Source organism: Mustelus asterias, chromosome 4 (assembly GCF_964213995.1).
Source record: "Mustelus asterias chromosome 4, sMusAst1.hap1.1, whole genome shotgun sequence".
Taxonomy (NCBI): Eukaryota; Metazoa; Chordata; class Chondrichthyes; order Carcharhiniformes; family Triakidae; genus Mustelus; species Mustelus asterias.
The window spans coordinates 150,421,516-150,443,358 of record NC_135804.1 but is presented as its reverse complement, the minus strand read 5'-3'; the positions used below and the strand labels follow the sequence as shown (position 1 = coordinate 150,443,358).

The following is a 21,843-nucleotide window of genomic DNA, read 5'->3' as shown; positions in this document are numbered from 1 at the left end:
GAGCAGCGCTCCGAAAGCTAATGGTATTTGCTACCAAATAAATCTGGTGGACTTTAACCTGGTGTTGTTAAAATTCTTACTGTGTTTACCCCAGTCCAATGCCGGCATTTCCACATCAATGGAAGAAGCCAGAAAGTGGTTGTGGAGGATTGCTTCTCTGAGTGGAGGCCTGTGACTAGTGGTGTGCTGCAGGGATCGGTGTTGGGTCCATTGTTGTTTGTCATCTATATCAGTGATCTGGATGATAATGTGGTAAATTGGATCAGCAAGTTTGCTGATGATACAAAGATTGGAGGTATAGTGGGCAGTGAGGAAGGTTTTCAAAGCTTGCAGAGGGATTTGGACCAACTAGAAAAATGGGCTGAAAAATGGCAAATGGAATTTAACGCAGACAAGTGTGAGATATTGCACTTTGGAAGGACAAACCAAAGTAGAACGTACAGGGTAAATGGTAGGACTCTGAAGAGCACAGTTGAACAGAGGGATCTGGGAATACAGGTACAGAATTCCCTAAAAGTGACATCACAGGTGGATAGGGTCGTAAAGAGTGCCTTTGGTACATTGGCCTTTATAAATCGGAGTATCGAGTATAAAAGTTGGAGTGTTATGGTAAGGTTGTGTAAGGCATTGGTGAGGCCGAATTTGGAGTATTGTGTACAGTTTTGGTCACCTAGTTACAGGAAGGATGTAAATCAGGTTGAAAGAGTTCAGAGAAGGTTCACAAGGATGTTGCCGGGACTTGAGAAGCTGAGTTACAGAGAGAGATTCAATAGGTTGAGACTTTATTCCCTGGAGCGTAAAAGAATGAGGGGAGATTTGATAGAGGTGTATAAGATTTTGATGGGTATAGATAGAGTGAATGCAAGCAGGCTTTTTCCACTGAGGCTCGGGGAGAAAAAAACCCAGAGGGCATGGGTTAAGGGAGAAAAGTTTAAAGGGAATATTAGGGGGGGCTTCTTCACGCAGAGTGGTGGGAGTGTGGAATGAGCTGCCGGATAAAGTGGTAAATGCGGGGTCACTTTTAACATTTAAGAAAAACTTGGATGGGTTCATGGATGAGAGGGGTGTGAAGGGATATGGTCCAAGTGCAGGTCAGTGGGACTAGGCAAAAAATGGTTCGGCACAGACAAGAAGGGCCAAAAGGCCTGTTTCTGAGCTGTAATTGTCTATGGTTCTATGCCAGAAAGCTATTCACACAACGCAATAATGAACCTTGCTCTCTTGAAACTTTTAAAGAATGTTGCAATGATTGCACAAATCTTTCAGCCAACCCATTGGTTGATGCATGATGAGTGCGGATTTTATATGCTGAATGGCATTTACTTTTGAGATAATCTTCAAACTCCTGTGAAATCAATTGTGAACCATTATCGTTTACCATCTGTTCCGGTTTGCCAAATCTTGCAAAAAATTTCATCAGCTTTTGAAATTGTTTTGTCCAGATATAGATCTCATGACAACTTCTGGCCACTTTTGAGTATGCACCAATTATGACTAAGAACGTGTAACCCTCAAACGGACCAGCAAAATCTACATGCAATGTAGGCCACAACCAAGAGTGTAAAAAGACAATGGTGGTGCATTTCTTATTCGTGCACAGAATTTACAGTCCCACTTTTTAATCAATCTGGGCATCCAGAGTGTGCTAATTCCTTCATCCGGACCATACCAAGATGTCCTTAAAAATCACATCAGTTGGTTCCAAAGGAAGATACTTCAGCTTCTATTGGTATATAGTCTCAGAAATTAAAGGTACAGCAACACCAGTATCAACCTCCATCCTAATAAATTGTCCACCGAGAATTATCCAAAACCTGTGATTCACCCCGTATGGGTAAGAGGTTCAATTGGAGCTCTTCATTATTCTGGACATTCTTTTCTTCATGGTCACAATCCTTTCATTTTATAAATTCTTTTTGTAGAATGCAACTTGTTCTTCTTCTTAAAGGTACCCGGATTCTTCTTCTGAATATTCTTCTCAGGGGAAGCTGGTCTAGCCTAACAAGCTTTTGCAACGTGACCCATTTTGCCACAATCTTTGCATTGACTATTCTTGCTCCAGCATTCACTCGCTAAACAGCCATTTTGGCACATCTGTGGCATGCTTGTTGCTGTTTTGACTTATGGGCAATTGCCAACTTGTGGATCTTAGTTCCTGCACCAAATTGTGAAGCCTCTTTAGCAGCCATATCCATCGACACTGCAATTGCTATTTTTAAAGACAAAGCATGTTCAGTAAGTAATCGTCTTTGGATAGACCATCTCAAAGAGTATCTTCTAATGACTCAACAATCTCACAATGTTGTGCCAGCCTTTGCAAGTTTGCCACAAACTAAGCAAAGCCTTCGACTCTACTCCTTCGGTGGAACCTGAACCATTCCACTATGATCAATGGCTTTGGAGAGTAATGCACTTCAAGGATTTCTGTCAAGTCATCCTAAGTTTTAGTCCCTGGCTTTACTAGATGATCTAGGCTCCAAAGCAAATTAAAAGTTTTACTTCCTTTTGTACTGAGAAAAGCTGGTATAAGCAACTAGTTTGCAATTTTATTCACTTGTACAATGTACAGAAAATGCTCTGCATAGGAACCCTATGATTCACTTCCTTCATTGAAAGGACCCATAGATCCCAGTTAAACCACCATTTCTCTGGCAGGCACTTGTGACTTGAGACTGCTCAGTACTTTCTTTAAACTGTAACTCCAGTCGACCCTTTTTAACACTGGAGACCACTGACGATGTATATTTTTTCAAATGGCCCCAGTCGTAGAGCAAAACATTCCTTCTTTTCAAGTATGCCAGGTTCGGCCTAGAATCTCATCCTTCTCTGATCAGAAAATCCCCCTCCTCGAAAAGCACAGAGAGTTTCCACCCTTTCTCAGCTGAGTAGTGAGTCTCCTGCTCTACCGCAACAACTGAACAGACTCTGCAGTCATCTGCCCAATTTATTTTTCTTTAAGAAACATAATTTTTTTCACCTCTTTGTATGTCTTCTTACTTCACAGGCACTTCAATCTTTAAGCCAGATGTTGATGTTCCCCAGCCTTCTAATATTCTAAGTATGATGACCCATGATGTTTTTTTCCTATCTTATGTTCTCAATGAAACAAAATCCTGACTCGTCACCAATTTTCTTTTTGTAAATGTTTGTATATTGGGGTTGTGGGTTTTATACAACAAGAAAATTATGCAGTTTGCACATGTAGATTCAAACTAACAACAACAGATTTATTCTAGGAGGTCTTGCCTGTACGAAGTAGAAAATGAAACTAAACAGCAGCCTGAACAACACCCTAATGATATCACCATCAAATCATGTGATCAGCTCTTAAAGCAATCATGCAACCATTAAAATACGTATCATCAGCCAAGGTATGTTTCAAGGGTGACCCAAAGCTATAAGTAAATTTTCAATAACATCCAAAATAGAAAACAATAGCCTAAACATACATATCCCTACAACATTTTCAAACCAGAAACTCATGTGAGAACTTCAGGCACTGAACAATAATTCCAGCAATTTATTGGGGCAACATTAAAAACAAATATATGTGACACAGCAAATCTTGAATCTTGCCATTTGAGACAGAGTTGTAGAAAAAAAAGTGTTAACTGAACTTGTCAATAATTAGTGCCTTGTTCAGGAGACAATTAAAATCCGAATGGTAGGGAATTGTGTACAGTTTTGGTCACCTAGTTACAGGAAGGATGTAAATAAGATTGAAAGAGTGCAGAGAAGGTTCACAACGATGTTGCCGGGACTTGAGAAGCTGAGTTACAGAGAGATTGAATAGGTTGGGACTTTATTCCCTGGAGCGTAGAAGATTGAGGGGAGATTTGATAGAGGTGTATAAGATTTTGATGGGTGTAGATAGAGTGAATGCAAGCAGGCTTTTTCCGCTGAGGCTAGGGGAGAAAAAAACCAGAGGGCATGGGTTAAGGGTGAAAGGAGAAAAGTTTAAAGGGAATATTAGGGGGGGCTTCTTCACGCAGAGAGTGGTGGGAGTGTGGAATGAGCTGCCGGATAAAGTGGTAACATTTAAGAAAAACTTGGACGGGTTCATGGATGAGAGGGGTGTGGAGGGATATGGTCCAAGTGCACGTCAGTGGGACTAGGCAAAAAATGGTTCGGCACAGACAAGAAGGGCCAAAAGGCCTGTTTCTGAGCTGTAATTTTCTATGGTTCTATGGAAAACAATTTCTCAATCAATCATACACTCAGCCAGAAAAATTAGATTTCACTGCTTTGACAAGGGAAACTAGTGTACAAGTGGCAAGAAAACTGGAGGAAGATCTCCAAAATGAATTTGACTTCTTCACCTTGGTGCAGGAGAATTAAAAATATGCAATAAATGCCAGCTTTGCCAGTCATGCCTACATTCTAATAATAAAACACCAACATTATGATTCCAAACCGGTCAATAATAAATGATAGAAGCTAAAATGATGGCTGTAACAAAACACAATTATTGGAAAAAACTGCCAGTACATTTACTTCTGTATTCTACAACAAAATAGGTCCATATTTGCTGTTATTGAACAGGAAATAAGTTACAAATACTAAAGTCACATCAGCTTGTATAGTTGGTTTCAATGCTGCAAAAAAAATTCTCAATGTCCAAATTATACTTTTGCCACACGGCTCCATGATAGATAGCAATATGAAACAGTTTCCTTTACATTTTCAGTGATGGTAACAGTGACAAATATGAAATTCAGCACATTATATTTTGGTATAAAATATTCAAATAGCTGATAGTGATCTTACCCTGGTAATTTTGTAAACATATCCAGAACTATATTCTTCCATTCTTGGTGTTGGTACTGCCAGATTCTAGCTGTCCCATCCCGGCTACCACTAACAAATCTCAAGCTACGAAGGGTTGGGAAAGAAGCAGAAAGAAAAGGATTTTAAATATTTGCAAAAGTTAATCTTTTACAGTACATAAAAGGACAAGGACAACAAGTTTAAATTTAATTTGTTTCTAATTTGCTAGAAAATTTTAAAGTAGCAACACCTTTGATTGCAATAAATTGATAAGCAACAAGCAAAAACAAAATAAACAGCCCACCATCGCAAAGACATAATTACCTGTGGCTACTGTTGCAGAACTGAATAGCGATCACTTTATCCTAAAGATGAGGGGAACAAAAAAAGATTTGGTCCTTTTCCACAATTCAACTTAGTTGTGCAATGTTCATGAAAAAAATTGCTTTAATGAAAATTGCAATGGCGAGTGCTCAGCCCCAAGCTAAACCTAAACGTCTGACAGGTCATTAAAGACACCTACCCCGAACCATTGTAAAAGTGCTGCACATTTTGAGCTTAGCATCTTGTTTTATTGATTACGTCAACCTTCTTCCACAGTTGTCAAATATGTAAACCCAAATTTATGATTCTAGCCTATTTATTGCAGCCAATATTAGCAGGCAAATGCTTCATTGCATTTATATGACATTCTTTTGTTCACTTGAAACAGAAAAATTAACCAATGTAAATAGTTGGGTATGAGCATCTATTAAATTAGCAGACAATAGAATGTCATACGACTGTAAAACACATTTGTCCACTGATATGGCCAAAATGTTACCTCCACTCTGTTACATCCTTTAATTCTCAAGTTAACCCATAGGAACCTACTTTAAAAATTTAAATATTAGTCCTTAAATCATTTCATCAAAATTAGTGTCCATTTCTAAAATCTACAACAGCACACATTTCATTCATCAGTCAAATGATACATTGCTGTGTGCCTAAACAAGGGTTTATTTACATAAGAACATAAGAACATAAGAAATAGGAGCAGGAGTAGGCCATCTAGCCCCTCGAGCCTGCCCCGCCATTCAATAAGATCATGGCTGATCTAACGTGGATCAGTACCACTTACCCGCCTGATCCCCATAACCCTTAATTCCCTTACCGATCAGGAATCCATCCATCCGCGCTTTAAACATATTCAGCGAGGTAGCCTCCACCACCTCAGTGGGCAGAGAATTCCAGAGACTCACCACCCTCTGGGAGAAGAAGTTCCTCCTCAACTCTGTCTTAAACCGACCCCCCTTTATTTTGAGGCTGTGTCCTCTAGTTTTAACTTCCTTACTAAGTGGAAAGAATCTCTCCGCCTCCACCCTATCCAGCCCCCACATTATCTTATAAGTCTCCATAAGATCCCCCCTCATCCTTCTAAACTCCAACGAGTACAAACCCAATCTCCTCAGCCTCTCCTCATAATCCAAACCCCTCATCTCCGGTATCAACCTGGTGAACCTTCTCTGCACTCCCTCCAATGCCAATATATCCTTCCTCATATAAGGGGACCAATACTGCACACAGTATTCCAGCTGCGGCCTCACCAATGCCCTGTACAGGTGCATCAAGACATCCCTGCTTTTATATTCTATCCCCTTCGCAATATAGGCCAACATCCCATTTGCCTTCTTGATCACCTGTTGTACCTGCAGACTGGGCTTTTGCGTCTCATGCACAAGGACCCCCAGGTCCCTTTGCACGGTAGCATGTTTTAATTTGTTTCCATTGAGATAGTAATCCCATTTGTTATTATTTCCTCCAAAGTGTATAACCTCGCATTTATCAACGTTATACTCCATTTGCCATATCCTCGCCCACTCACTCAGCCTGTCCAAATCTCTCTGCAGATCTTCTCCGTCCTCCACACGATTCACTTTTCCACTTATCTTTGTGTCGTCTGCAAACTTCGTTACCCTACACTCCGTCCCCTCCTCCAGATCATCTATATAAATGGTAAACAGTTGCGGCCCGAGTACCGATCCCTGCGGCACGCCACTAGTTACCTTCCTCCAACCGGAAAAACACCCATTTATTCCGACTCTTTGCTTCCTGTCGGATAGCCAGTCCCCAATCCACTTTAACACACTACCCCCAACTCCGTGTGCCCTAATCTTCTTCAGCAGCCTTTTATGGGGCACCTTATCAAACGCCTTTTGGAAATCCAAAAACACCGCATCCACCGGTTCTCCTCCATCAACTGCCCTAGTCACATCTTCATAAAAATCCAACATGTTCGTCAAGCACGACTTTCCCCTCATGAATCCATGCTGCGTCTGATTGATCGAACCATTTCTATCCAGATGCCCTGCTATCTCCTCTTTAATAATGGATTCCAGCATTTTCCCTACTACAGACGTTAAGCTGACCAGCCTATAGTTACCCGCCTTTTGTCTCCTTCCTTTTTTAAACAGCGGCGTAACATTAGCCGTTTTCCAATCAACCGGCACTACCCCAGAATGCAACTATTTAGTAGGATGCAGCAATGCCGGCATTTTCGTTCTGGATTTTTTTCTTACTTCAAATGTACATGGAAAAAAAGTGATTAACAAAAAAAAGTGCATCAGAACACCAACATTAAAACAACTAGTTAGTTATGGAATTTTTTTTCCTTCTAAAACACCAGAGGCAGACATGCCTGCAACCTCCTATCACTGGCCAGCGTGCCAGTTTGTCAGAATGTTCATCTCTCAAGGCTATTATAGGAACAGATGGTTGGGGCACAAGTGAAAAAGGTTAGCCAATTAAGGCACTTAAAGAATACAAGGGCACAGTGGCGATGTCAAATTGTATTTTCAAATTAGCCGAATTCCAGCCAATGAATGGAGGTGGCGTTCCAGTGGCAAACCAAGGTTTTGGGGGGGGGGGGGGGGGGAGGAGAGAAGAGAGAGAGAGAGAGAGAGAGAGAGAGAGAGAGAGAGAGAGAGAAAGGATAAACAGCTGGAGGTGGGGGAGGACATATGCAGCTGTGAGATTCCTGCGCCACAGGTTGCCTTGTGGTGGGGCTCTTCCTCCACAGTAATTGGCTGGCAGCTGTGACTACATTTATCTTTTACCTGTTCAAAACTCTGATCTCTCCATCTTGAGGTGTTCTTTCTTTTTTATTGTATCAGTAGTTCCCACTTGGACAGTGGGACTGCAGATCCGTCATTGTTGGAGGGCCTCCTCCTGATCATCAATTGCCATTCTTAACAGCATGATGAGCGCACATTGGCCAATAATGGGGGAGCTGGTTAAAATTGTGAATGGTCTCAGGCACTGATATGATGAGAGCGGGATCCAGAAGTAGTCCCAACTCCAGAATAAAAATTCAGGCCAATGAATGCAATTTTGCTAAAATAAGAAACTATTTTAGGACAGTAATATGGGGTTTACACTCTAATCATGTGAAAACTTTGGAATGGTGCTCAAACCATATTGTAAATGCAAGATCTTCAGCCTCATAAGAGCAGAGTACAAGAGGATTGCTTGGAGAAGAAAGTTTCATTTCATTACAAAGTTGGATAATTTACCAACTCTGAATTTATATGAAAGCTAAACAATGCTACAATTCAGAACCACAGTTGATAATCTAATGTAAAGGAGTTGAAATGAGATACAAAACTTAAAACAGATCCTCATCCCCAGTTCACACAACTACATGTGCAGATTTGGTCAATTCAACTCGCTCACAATTAATTGCAATCACTTGATGCCTCTTAAAAATGGTACGCTCAAGTTAAATTCTCATGGTTTGTGCAATATGTCTTTAAAAAAAAAGAGGGGGAACATAGAGCAAGAAACTTCTCTCTTATGCATCTTAATAAAACAAATTTTTGAATCATAATGTGAGAGAGAATTAGCTCAATGTTCAGCATCTTACCGTATGCAATGCCAGTTCAGAAATTTTCTCTGGTGAACCAGAACCCAAGTAATAAACCCTGATCACATGGTCTGTGCTGCCAGTTGCTATGAACATTCCACCTATAATTGTAATGAAAAAGGTTTAAACAAAACTCAAGTAGAAGAGGAAGATTCTCATTCCATCCTAATCCTACAATGACATAGCTTTTCATATAAAATGTTCACATTTGTCTTCACTTTTACAATTTGAATTATTCCAATTCCTTGGGGATGATTCTTCCATCCCGCAGAGCTGCTTTTTTAGCGCAGCAGGCAGGGTGACTCAAACAGTTTGTGAACAGAACTCCCACTTACCTGATGAAGGAGCAGCGCTCCGAAAGCTAGTGGCTTGGGCTACCAAATAAACCTGTTGGACTTTAACCTGGTGTTGTGAGACTTCTTCCTGGCACTGCCTAAGGGGCAAAGTGCCAATGTCCACAGGGCACCTTCACACCACCCCCCAGGTACAGCACAGTGCCAAGGGGGCAATCCGTGGGGGGGTCCCTTTGCCACTCTGCAGTCAGGATCAATGGAAGAGTGAGGCCAGCAATCAGGGCGCGGGCGCCGATCTCAGCGCTGACAGATTGGCGCATGCGCAGTGGCCCGCTCAGCACTATGCTGCCGGCCTCTCCACTGCTTTTTAAGAATGTTTCACGCTAGTGCACTCAGCAGTGCACAAAGTGTGGGAGATTCCTGTTGAACAACCAGTGTGCTTTACTCTAGCTTTCATGTGAATTCGACACTTAGGCCACTATTGGAAATCACAAAATACAAGTCATTATGCTTAAGTTATCGCTACTTCTTTGAACACTTAGCCAATCACGGTAATTCCCGATTTGGTAATTAAAACATTCAGTAATAAGTCTCATTCCTCCTTTCTTTTGGCCCAGTATGTGCCACCCCCCCCCCCCCCCCCTTCCATGTTATACTAAATAGCTCAAGTTAGACAGCTTGCCAAACGAAATCCAGGAGGCTTGGAATTTGAACTCTGATCTCACTACACAAATGATACTGCATGGCACTTGGCAAACATGCTGCAAAGATTTACTTACATTCGGTTTCAAGGATTATGGTAGGCAGAAAAAGAAATGGTACACAGATAAAACTGCAATGCAGGCAATGTCTTGGGTATCCTCGCAAATAATTAGGAATCACTACAATCAAAATATCAGACGCTCACTAGCCTAATTAGTTTTCCTCTGGCTAGGGAAGGCATAGTTGAATACAACTAACAGAAATCATTCTTCAAAAGGCAGATGGAGGAGAAAATGAGAAATTAGGAGGGTGGGGCCAGTTCATTCATTATCATCACAGCTTTAGTGGGCTGTTGACAGTTTGCTTCTTTAGCTCCCCTCAAGTCTCCTTCAGTCCAGATCTCAATGTTACCCACCCACAATGTTACCTATCCATTCGATTTTTCTTCTTCCTCTTCTATTTTCACCTTTAATTTTGCCTCCAATTGTTGCCAAGAAAAGGCTATCAAGACTGTTTACAACGTCCGTACTTGGCTATATCTTTCTCTCTCTAACTGCACTTAGCAACCTTACCGATTCCTGAACTTGCACTCTTGATCTAATCCACATTTGTATTCCTGTCCATCCTGCAGATTTGGATATCCTCCATCTTACCAGATTTCATACCTGACAGAAGTCTACAAGATTATGAGAGGCATGGACAGAGTGGACAGTCAGAAGCTTTTTCCCAGGGTGGCAGAATCAATTATTAGGGGGCACAGGTATAAGGTACGAGAAACAAGGTTTAAAGGAGATGTACGAGGCAGATTTTTGTACACAGAGGGTGGTGGGTGCCTGGAACAAATTGCCGGGGAAGGTGGTGGAAGCGGATACGGTAGTGACTTTTAAGGGGCGAGCTGACAAATACATGAATAGGACGGTAACAGAGGGATATGGTCCCCGGAAGGGTAGGGGGTTTTAGATAAGTCAGGCAGCATGGTCGGTGCAGGCTTGGAGGGCCGAAGGGCCTGTTCCTGTGCTGTTATTTTCTTTGTTCAATAGATGTCATACTCCTCTCTCATGTCTTGCTACAGGCTCCAACTCTCACATCCATTGAATACAAAACTTCACACACGTGACTGCATTAGATGTTTTTTCAGCTTCTTGCTGATGATTTTGGACTTCCTGATGCTACATAAAAGTCACTGGTCACACCATTTGTTATATGCAAGTTAACCTGGATTTCATTCCTGGATGCAACTTTGGTCTGTATTATCAAACCAAGGTACTTGAAAAATTTGCCCAGTGCCTCTACCTCAGCGCTTTCAATCTTCACTTTTCCATTGCCATTTACAGTCATACCATTGTTTTTTCCGCGTTTATGTTCAATCCAAAAAACTCATTGTCCCTTTGGATAGTCTCCAGCTTTTATTTTGTTCTGGTTATGAGTGTGGTGTTGCCATAGTCTCTAGCTCTTACTTTGTTCTGGCTATGAGTGCGGTGATGAGGGCATGTACTCAGAAAAGTTCTTTCCCAGTGAAACTAAAAGAAAATCTTACCAGAACTGAAAGAGCAGCAAGAAATTTGACTTCCTGGCCTGGATCTATCTGTAAATTTCACTGGATGTTCACTGTAAAGTAAGAACATTAATTTCTATCCAAAGCAAAGTCATAGCATTAGCAAATGAAAATCACATTAGGTGCTACGTACAAACGGGTCTTTCAGATGCAACATTAAAGTGAAGCTCCATCTGCCAGTCATGGTGAACATAGAAGAATCATGTTTATTTGATGAAGAGCTGCTAAGCCTCCCAGCTTCCTGGCTAACATTCCTCTTTAGTCCCATTATGTGTTTGTGGGAATAACTGTGACATTTTGTCTTCATTAACAGCAACTGCAAATTACAATTGGTTGCACGTGAAGCTGAAGTTATGATGAGATGTTTCTTTTTTTAAGTGCCATGCATACAAGTGTGATCCTGTTATTTGCAGCAACATCAAATTAGATGGTGCTTGGGTGTCAGAAACTGAGACTGGATGTCTATAAATCTGAGTGCTGAAGACACAGGAGTAGAAGTGTTTGTTTATCATTCACTTTAACGCTATGAAATCAAAATTGAATGAGAATTTGTTTTTGTGACCACAAAGAAGTCATTCATTCATTGCTGGCAATAGCATGCCATCTCAAGAGGTAGCTTTGATTCACTGAATTGATTTCACTCCTTCCTAGATTCAGAGTAATGTTAAAGACAAGCACTATTATTTGATCCTTACTGCAGTAACAATTAAAAACATGTTTAATGGTTTAACCAATAGTACTCAAGACTAATCTTAAGGATACCTACAATATTGGTCAGCTTTAATGCAGGAAACCCAAAACAACTATTTGAATAGGTCTTGATACTGTTCCAGTAGATGCAAAACAGACAGGAAGCTCACAAACTGATTGATTTAAGTGAGCTTATTGGTTAGACATGTTTGATTTTTCCACTTTTACCATTTATCACTGAAATAGAGATGGGAGAAACTGGCAACAGCTCATTTTTAATTTCCCATTAATGCTCCGTCATGTAAGTGAGATGCCAATGCATGTGTAGAAATAACCCAACAGTTATCAGTGATGGGCAAGCTTCTAGAAGTAATTATTCAGGATAAAATTAGTAGTCACATCAAAAAAAATGGGCTGATGAATCGGAAATAATGTACAGCTAATTTGTTCTTGTTTTGAAGTTCTAGAACTTCAAAAGGACATCGACAAGTTATGGAGTGGACAGATAGGTGGCAGATGAAGTTCAATGTGAAGAGGTGCGAGGTGATGCATTTGGTAGGAAGAAATAAAATTAGGTATAAAATTCTTAAGGAAGTGAGGAGCAGAGGGACCCAGGTGTATATGTGATTATTGAAGATAGCAGGACAGGGGAGAGAGAGAGAGCAGTTATTGAAGTATATAGTATGCTGGACTTTGGGCATAGAGTACAAGAGTAAGGAGGTTATGCTGAACCTATACAAGATAGCAGTTAGAGTTCAGCTGGAATTGTGTAGTTCTGGTTGCCACACTATAGGAAGGATGTGAACGCATTGGAAATAGCGCAGAAGAGGTTTTCAAGAATGGTTCCAGTTATGAGGATAGATTGCAGAAACTGGGACTGTTTACCTTGGAGAGAAGAAGACAAAGAGGATAGTTGATAGAGATGTTCAAAATCATGAGGAGGCTGGACGGGGTAGGTAGGGAGAAACTGTTTCCATTCATAAAAGAATCAAGAATGAGAGGGCACAGATTTAAAGTGATTTGCAAAAGAAGCAAATGCAATACGAGATAAACTTTTTCACACAATGAGTGGTTCGGGTCTGGAATGCATTGCCTGGAAGCGTGGTGGAGACAGGTTCAATCAAGACATTCAAGAGAGCATTAAATGATCATTTGAACAGAAACAACACACAGGGGTAAAGGAAAATGCAGGGGAATGGCATTAAGCCATTACCCTCGTTTGGAGAGCCAGCGCAGACACGATGAGCAAAATGGCCTCCTTCTGCACCATAACAATTCTATGATTATTATGAGTAGATAAAGTAAATATAAAACTAATACTGAGCATTACAGCTGAGGAACATCACTCAAACATGTAATTCAAGCATCTGCAAGTCAAAGCTAAAACAATGAGTTACCAAATGACACAGGTAGCTTCATTCAACACACCAATATTCACAAATGTGCAGCATGTAAAAACATGAACTAAAAATGGTGAATAGTATTTCATATGAATGAACAGCAGAAGTTGCAAATGAAAGCCAGCAGATTCATGATGACAAAGCAGCAACAGATACACTTTGCAAGAAACCTACTTAAATTTGATGGTCTCGGTATTCCATTGCCAAAAGCAGATGGTTCCATCAGCCCCTGTGGATGTCAAGTAACGTGTTCTTCCTCTGGTCCCTGGGCAAAACTGGAGCACAGAAAATTGAATTATTATTATCGTATTAAATCCAAACACGGGAAGGTTTTTTTTTTCATCTGCAAATTGAATTTACAGAAGTGGAGAGAAATTACTTCCTATATCTCTCCTCACCTTCTACAAGCGCCAACTCCTTAGTTAGCCATGGATCTACTGCAGCAAACATTTTCATATTCATTAGCCAAATCGTTAGGGCAAAAATGCAAGGGAAAAATCAATTGTGAAAATATTAAACTTGAGCTGGGTTAATTTCAGTGATTTGAAAATAAATTTGGTTTAGAAGAATTGGGATCAAAGACTGCCAAATATAAGCAATAGGTAGCTCAGATGCAGACTAGACATATTTCTACAATGAGGAAAGAAAGGGCATCCAAATCCAGAGCTTCCTTCATAACTGAAAACAAAGATTAAAATGCACCAGGAAAATAAAGCACATTATAAATGCTGGGTTCATATTCAGTAGTGAAGTATGCTGAAAAGGGTATAGGGACAACTGAAAAATAAAACAAGAGCAGGAAGGAATGTACTTAAAAATACTTTTTGATCCCTTTTGTGAAGTGTGAAAGCAAATTAGGGCCAGAAATATCGGTCACCTTTTGGAGGCAGAAAGCATAGCTGAGATACTAAATGAGTACTTTGAATCTGGTCGCACTAAGAGGATTCTGGCGTACTAGATGAAGTAGAGAAATTGGGCAAAATAAAAATAGATAAGGAGGTAATCAAAGGTTGGTAGTGCTTAGGGAGAAACCCCACCCAGTCCAGATAAACTACATCGTAGATTGCTAAGATGGAAATTGCTAGTATCTGGCCACAATCTTTCAATGCTCCTTAGTTAAGATTAGTACAGAAAGACTGCAAACGTTACATCCCTGATCAAAACAGGGAGAGAGATAAGCTATCAGCCTATTGTCATTGACAAGGAAACTTTGAGAAGCATTAACATGGGAATAGTATTGACACTTGTAAGAACAAGTTTATTAAATTAATGTCAATTCGTTAATTGAGGAAGTTGTATCTGATTTGAACAAAGGGTTGATGAAGGTAGTACAGTTGATATGTACACTGACTTTCAAAACTAATTTGGTCAAACGCCAGATAATAAATTTGTTAGCAAGTTTGGAGCCTAGAGGATTAAATGGGCAATGAATACAAAACTGTTTATGGGACAGAAAGCAGAGTACTGGTGAGCAGTTGTTTTTAGACTAGAGGAAAGTGTACAGTGGTATTCACCAAGTGTCAGTTTGATCCATTGTTCTTTTGACATATATTAATGACTGAGATTTACAATTGACATGAAAATTGGAAAAGCAGTGAACAGTGAGGAGGAAGAGAAACAGACTTGTATAATGGGTAACCATATGTCAGAATAAATTTAAAGTAGGGATGTGTGAAGTCATGCCTTTTGATCGGGAGAATGAGGAGGCAAGTCAATATAAACAAAATAGTATAATTTTAAAAGGGGATGCTGGAGATGATGTACATAAATCAGGAAAAGGCTGTTCTGAAAAAGATCCAAGATTCTTGGTTTTATAAATAAATGAAGAGTTCAAGGACAAGGGTATTATGTTAAACATTTATAAGAGGCTGGTTAGGCTTCATCTGGACAAGTGAGATAATTTCCATGACAATTTAAGGAGGATATCAAAGGTTTAAAGCATGCAGAGGAGAATGCAAGGGTGAAACACTTCAGTTATGTGGAGAAACCGGGATGACTGCTCTTAGTGCACAGAAGGTCATTGGAAGATTTGACACTATTGTTCACAATTTTGAAAGATTTGATAGAGTAGAGTAAAGATAAACTGATTCCAATGACAGAAAGGTAGGCAACCAAGGACAGAAATAAGGTGATTGGCAAAAAATAAGAGGCAACAAGAGAAAAAAGCCCTTATTCCCCCTGTCCAAATGCATCACTATACAAATCCATACTTCAAATTTCACATGACACATGGAAAGAAAAATCACAGCAAGTTGTCATACAATGAGTTATGATGATCTGCAATATACTGCCAAAACGATTATGGAACAGATTGAATAATTTGCAGAAGGGAAAAAGGGAATTGGATAAATACTAGAAAAGGGAAAGAAGTGGAAAATGAGTAGGGAGTGGGACAAGTTGGCTGGCTCTTTTAGAAGAGTTAGAACATGGATCATGGGCTGAATAACCTTCAGCTATGCTGCATCAATGATTCTATGATGCTACAGCATACTATTTAAGAGGAGCAACAAGATTATTTAGAGCTCATTTCATTTTTCATTGTATTATGCATTGAAAAGTACTCTCTGCTCTGGTCAAAAGTAGGCAATTCAGAAGACACAAGTAGACAAGGAAGAAGAATGCAATTCCATTACCAATAAAGAGGTTATAGATCCAGTATGCCCTTGTAACACAGCAATAGGAGCGCATGTTCGCAAGCACCAAACACGAATCACTTTATCACAACTGCCCGCAGCAATCAATGTGTTTTCATAATTAACAGCCATATCAGAAATCTCAGCTGAATGCCCACGCAAAGTAGACAGGAGTCGTCCATCATCCGTGGCCCAAATCTTCACCAAGCAATCATCTGAACCCTAGAAATAGTATAGTAGATATAAAGTTTTGGAATACAAGTTACACGTTACTCAAGTTTAAGTCACAATACATGAATGTCCAATTATTTGATCAAGTGTCAAAAATGGTTTTGTAATCTCTGGTCACTGCTGCACAAATATACAAAACTTCAAACTTCAAACATAGATAATATATTCATGCACTAGACTAAAAATGAAGATAACCTCAATGTGCAATCAAATGGAGTCATAAATATCAACAATTTGCCCAATTGTGACATATAACCTGAAATCAACTGGAAATTAAGTGCTGTTGCTAAAGGTTTGTGTATAGATTGGCTTGTAAATTCCAGCTCCTTCCTTTGGGAACATCCAAAAGAAACTAGTAAGTAATTGCTTTTTTTCCATTTTAAAGAAAATAATTTCTAATGTACTGAGAAAGTTCTGGTGGAAAATACCTTTGCAGCAGCTTCATGAAGTATATTATAATTTTTGAAAAAATGCAGGTCTGACTACAGGATCTGCCCAATCTCCAACTGGTCCAGAAAGAATTCACAACCGGGGACTTTCAACCCCATGAAAATTACACAATATACCATACAGGCTTAAAAAATATTGTATTGTCAAATTTATCATAAGCATCATCACAAAATATATGTCGTATGTTAAATGCATTGCATTTATACCCTAGATAGAACAAAATACTTCTGCAATTTTTAAATGCTTTTGAAATTAGACGATTTTTTGCAGTGATGCACCATGTCATTGAGCAACAAAATTACCATTGGACTCCCTACAATAATATAGATACTATGATCTTCATTTATTGCTGACTGCTCTTACAGAATGCTCAGCAGTTTTCTCACCGTGAAAATTCTCCTCCCTGTGCGGTCAAAAGCTACACAGTACACAGAGGAAAGATGCCCAAGTATCCTCTTGTACATTTTCACATGCTGGTACACAATAACAGGGAAAACATGACTGCGTCGTCCAAATCCAGTCAGCTGTTTGACATTGGTGATGTTCACTGAAATAGCAAATAATGAGAAATGTTGAATATCTATCTATGGGGTCTCACATGATAACAATCTCCCCAAATTAAAAACAACCATGGCAATATACGCTTATGTAGAGAGAGAGAGGAAAAAAGTATTTGCTGCATTTTTTAAAAATGATTTCTAAATGCGCAATGGTCCTGAAATGATGTGAACCCCTTCATTGTGATATGAACCTGCATCAGCCAATTCTATATCATGCAATGAAATTGCACTAAAATTATTGTACTGTTTTGATAATTAAATCAGGCTCAAGAATAATTTATTGCAGCTCCTTAAACCAGAACACAAAAATAAACTTTGACCAGCTATTACCTGAAGTACAACCTATTATCAGTCAGCAATTTAAACAAGGAGAGAAATGTCAAGCTAGGTTGTTTTATAGCTTTATTTCCCTTCCCAGCACCTGTTTAGATTTAGTTTCATTTCTGATTCTGCTTGCAGCATGAAGGTATTCTCATTAGCAGCAGTTTTAAAAATTTCAGTTTGACCAGAGGACCTGTCCGAGAACAACTAATTTCTAAATGGCCCAGAAAGCCACAGGAATTACAACTTGGGACCTTAAGAGATACTTCAGTTTGCATACAAGGATTTTAACAACTGAATACTTATTATATACCAGCAAGAAGTGTGAAATTGAAGCCCCTATTCATAGAGTCAGAGATATACAGCACAGTAACAGGCCTTTCGGACCAACTCGTTCATGCCAACCAAGTTTCCTAAACTGAACTAGTCTCATTTACTTGCGTTTGGCCCATATCCCTCTAAACCTTTCCCATCCTTATACCTGTCTAATTGTCTTTTAAATATTATAATTGTACCCAACTCTACCACTTCCTCTGGCAGCTCATTCCATATACGCACCACACTTTGTGTGAAAAGGTTGCCCCTCAGGTCCCTTTTAAATCCCTCAGGTCCCTTTTAAAAAAAGGGAGACGAGAGATGAAATCGCTGGGCCTCTGACGCAAATCTTTGCCTCATCACTGGACGCAGGTGAGGTCCCAGAGGATTGGAGGATAGCTAATGTGGTCCCGTTATTTAAGAAGGGTAGGAAGGATAACCCGGGTAATTATAGGTCGGTGAGCTTGACGTCCGTGGTAGGGAAGTTGTTGGAGAGGATTCTTAGAGATAGGATGTATGCGCATTTAGAAAGGAATAAACTCATTAACGATAGTCAGCATGGTTTTGTGAGAGGGAGGTCATGCCTCACTAACCTGGTGGAGTTTTTTGAAGAAGTGACCAGAATGGTTGACGAGGGAAGGGCCGTGGATGTCGTCTATATGGACTTTAGTAAAGCGTTTGACAAAGTCCCTCATGGTAGGCTGGTGAAAAAGGTTGGATCTCATGGGATAAAGGGGGAGGTGGCTTGATGGGTGGAGAACTGGCTTGGTCACAGAAGACAGAGAGTGGTAGTGGAAGGGTCTTTTTCCGGCTGGAGGCCGGTGACTAGTGGTGTTCCGCAGGGCTCTGTATTGGGACCTCTGCTGTTTGTGATTTATATAAACGATCTGGAAGAAGGTGTAACTGGGGTGATCAGTAAGTTTGCAGACGACACAAAATTGGCAGGACTTGCAGATAGTGAGGAGCATTGTCAGAAGCTACAGAAGGATATAGATAGGCTGGAAATTTGGGCAAAGAAATGGCAGATGGAATTCAATCCTGATGAATGCGAAGTGATGCATTTTGGTAGAAATAATGTAGGGAGGAGCTATACGATAAATGGCAGAACCATAAAGGGTGTAGATACGCAGAGGGACCTGGGTGTGCAAGTCCACAGATCCTTGAAGGTGACATCACAGGTGGAGAAGGTGGTGAAGAAGGCATATGGCATGCTTGCCTTTATAGGATGGGGCATAGAGTATAAAAGTTGGGATCTGATGTTGCAGATGTATAGAACATTGGTTCGGCCGCATTTGGAATACTGCGTCCAGTTCTGGTCGCCACACTACCAGAAGGACGTGGAGACTTTGGAGAGAGTACAGAGGAGGTTTACCAGGATGTTGCCTGGTATGGAGGGGCTTAGTTATGAGGAGAGATTGGGTAAACTGGGATTGTTCTCCCTGGAAAGACGGAGGATGAGGGGAGACTTAGTAGAGGTGTATAAAATTATGAAAGGCATAGGTAGGGTGAACGGTGGGAAGCTTTTCCCCAGGTCGGTGGTGACGTTCACGAGGGGTCATAGGTTCAAGGTGAAGGGGGGGGGGGGGGGAGGAGGTTTAACACAGATATCAGAAGGACATATTTTACACAGAGGGTGGTGGGGGCCTGGAATGCGCTGCCAGGCAAGGTGGTGGAGGCGGACACACTGGGAACGTTTAAGACTTATCTAGATAGCCATATGAACGGAGTGGGAATGGAAGGATACAAAAGAATGGTCTAGTTTGGACCACGGAGCGGCACGGGCTTGGAGGGCCGAAGGGCCTGTTCCTGTGCTGTATTGTTCTTTGCCCTCTCACCTTAAACCTATACTCCCTGGTTTTGGACTTCCCTACCTTGGAGAAAAGACTTTGGATATTCATCTTATCTATGCCCCTCATGATTTTATTAACCGCTATAAGGACACCCCTCATCCTCCTATGCTCCAGGGAAAAGTTCCAGCCTATCCTTATAATTGAAACCTTCCAATTCTGGTAATATCCTCGTAACTTTTTTTTCACCCTTTCGAGTTTAATAGCATCCTTCCTATAGCAGGGCGACTAGAATGTGGCCTTACCAATGTCTTGTACAATTGCAACATAACCTCCCAACTCCTGCACTCAATGCTCTGACCGATGAAGGCAAGTGTGCCAAACTCCTTCACCACCCTGTCTACCTGTAACACCACTTTCAAGAAACTATGTACCTGCACCCCTAGGTCTCTGTTCAACAACATTCCCCAAGGCCCTACCATTAACTATGTAAATCCTGCCCTGGTTTGTCTTACCAAAATGCAACACCTCGCATTTATCGACATTAAACTCCATCTGCCATTCCTCAGCCCACTGGCCCAGCTATCAAGATCCCATTATTCCATCAATAGTTCTTTCCACCACTGTCATTCCCAAATAATTTTTCCGTACAAAAGGAACGAAGATATCAAGTTGGTGAGGTGCTTTTAAAGCTGTAGTCCCTACTTTTCTGACTTACCAATATTTGGAGATTTCCCATAGTTCGCAGGTGGTTCGGGTGGTCTGCCTCGATGAAGGGCAGCAAAAGCTGAGCCTTTCCACGCTACATGTTTGCAATCTGCAATTAAAAGTTACTTTTAAAGTATGTGATTTGAAGTAAAATCTGTGTACCGAATGTTTGGAAAGTGATTGAACAATAGCTCAGCTAAAGTACATATAAATCGAGTCATCTTTGTAATACCAAAGATTGTAGGCAAATTTAATTGCATTCAGATTTTAGATCATGATTAACAACTATCAGATTTTTAAGCAAGCAGGGGTCACATTTAACGCTGGAAGACTCAATTTAACTATCCAATTCCACACACATCACATGAAGTCACTGGATTGTTACACATTAATTAGTTACTTTGCAACTAAAGAAAAAAATTAGATGACTTTTAAAAATGACAGACTGCAGCTGCCTAATGGTGCAGTATAATTTTCCATCTTTACCAACAAGATTATAAAGTGTATGTGTGACGTGTCAAAGTTGATGCTTTCACTAATTAGTTTCTCATTTTAGTCATCCTTTCAATAAATACACATGGACATTTTAAAAAGACACTAAACGTACAATAAGTGCTATATTCTTTTGCACAAAATAACTAACATATTTAACATAATTAATTTGTTTTGTCACATAACAGAAGTCCCAAAATTAGTAGCACACTAAAGAAAATGCATCTTCTATTTGAGATACCTTTTTTAGTCCGTAACAATGACTGTCGTCCCACTCCCAGTAATGTCTGCACTCCAGGGACACTGGGTGGGATTTCTTTATCCAATAGGGGGCCAATTTGCTGACAAATTTGCAGCAAGTGGTCTGAAGATACATGTTTATTAGCTGCAACCTAAACAAAAAACAAAATAAATGTTGGCACTCATTTTCAGCAAGTCCATTTTAATCAAATAATTTGCACATTGCTGTAACTCATTAGAGGAACAGAAGACTAAATGGGAACTAATTCTTAGTATATATATTAGACATTTGCAAAACGTTTAAGCTTTAGGTTTCATAAAATTAAATTTCTTACCACCACTAATAAAGAAATTGATCCAAAAAAGGTGGGTGGCACAATTGTATTTACATTTTCTCAAATTTCATAAGTATCATTAAAATAGTGGATGAGGTGGAGGGCTGTCGTAAGCTGCAAAGAGACATTGATAGGATGCTGAGCTGGGCCGAAAAATGGCAGACGAAGTTTAACCCTGATAAGTGCGAGGGTAGGATAAATTTGAATGCAGATTACAGGGTCAACGGCAGGGCTCTGAGGAATGTGGAGGAACAGAGAGACCTTGGGGTTCATATCCACAGATCTCTGAAGGTTGCCACTCAAGTGGATAGAGCCGTGAAGAAGGCCTATAGTGTGTTAGTGCTTATTAACAGGGGGTTTGAGTTTAAGAGCCGTGGGGTTATGCTGCAACTGTACAGGACCTTGGTGAGACCACATTTGGAATAGTGTGTGCAGTTCTGGTCACCTCACTATAAGAAGGATG

General features: G+C 40.3%; 1 protein-coding gene across 9 annotated transcripts in view; it reads right to left on the bottom strand.

Moving 5' to 3' along the window:
• Positions 1-21,843, bottom strand: part of brwd3 (bromodomain and WD repeat domain containing 3) — a 124,166-nt gene that overhangs the window by 95,817 nt on the left and 6,506 nt on the right. For all 9 annotated transcript variants that reach the window (XR_013497675.1, XR_013497676.1, XR_013497677.1 and 6 more), the window contains exons 5-13: positions 21,047-21,197; positions 20,324-20,422; positions 17,009-17,169; positions 15,942-16,163; positions 13,483-13,583; positions 11,201-11,271; positions 8,669-8,769; positions 5,092-5,132; positions 4,768-4,872 (exon numbers count right to left, since the gene is read on the bottom strand). Coding sequence is in view for 5 of the 9 variants with exons in the window: in XM_078211946.1 (XP_078068072.1) it covers positions 4,768-4,872; positions 5,092-5,132; positions 8,669-8,769; positions 11,201-11,271; positions 13,483-13,583; positions 15,942-16,163; positions 17,009-17,169; positions 20,324-20,422; positions 21,047-21,197 (1,052 nt within the window). In the remaining 4 variants the exon portion in view is untranslated. The remainder of the gene's footprint in view (positions 1-4,767; positions 4,873-5,091; positions 5,133-8,668; positions 8,770-11,200; positions 11,272-13,482; positions 13,584-15,941; positions 16,164-17,008; positions 17,170-20,323; positions 20,423-21,046; positions 21,198-21,843) is intronic.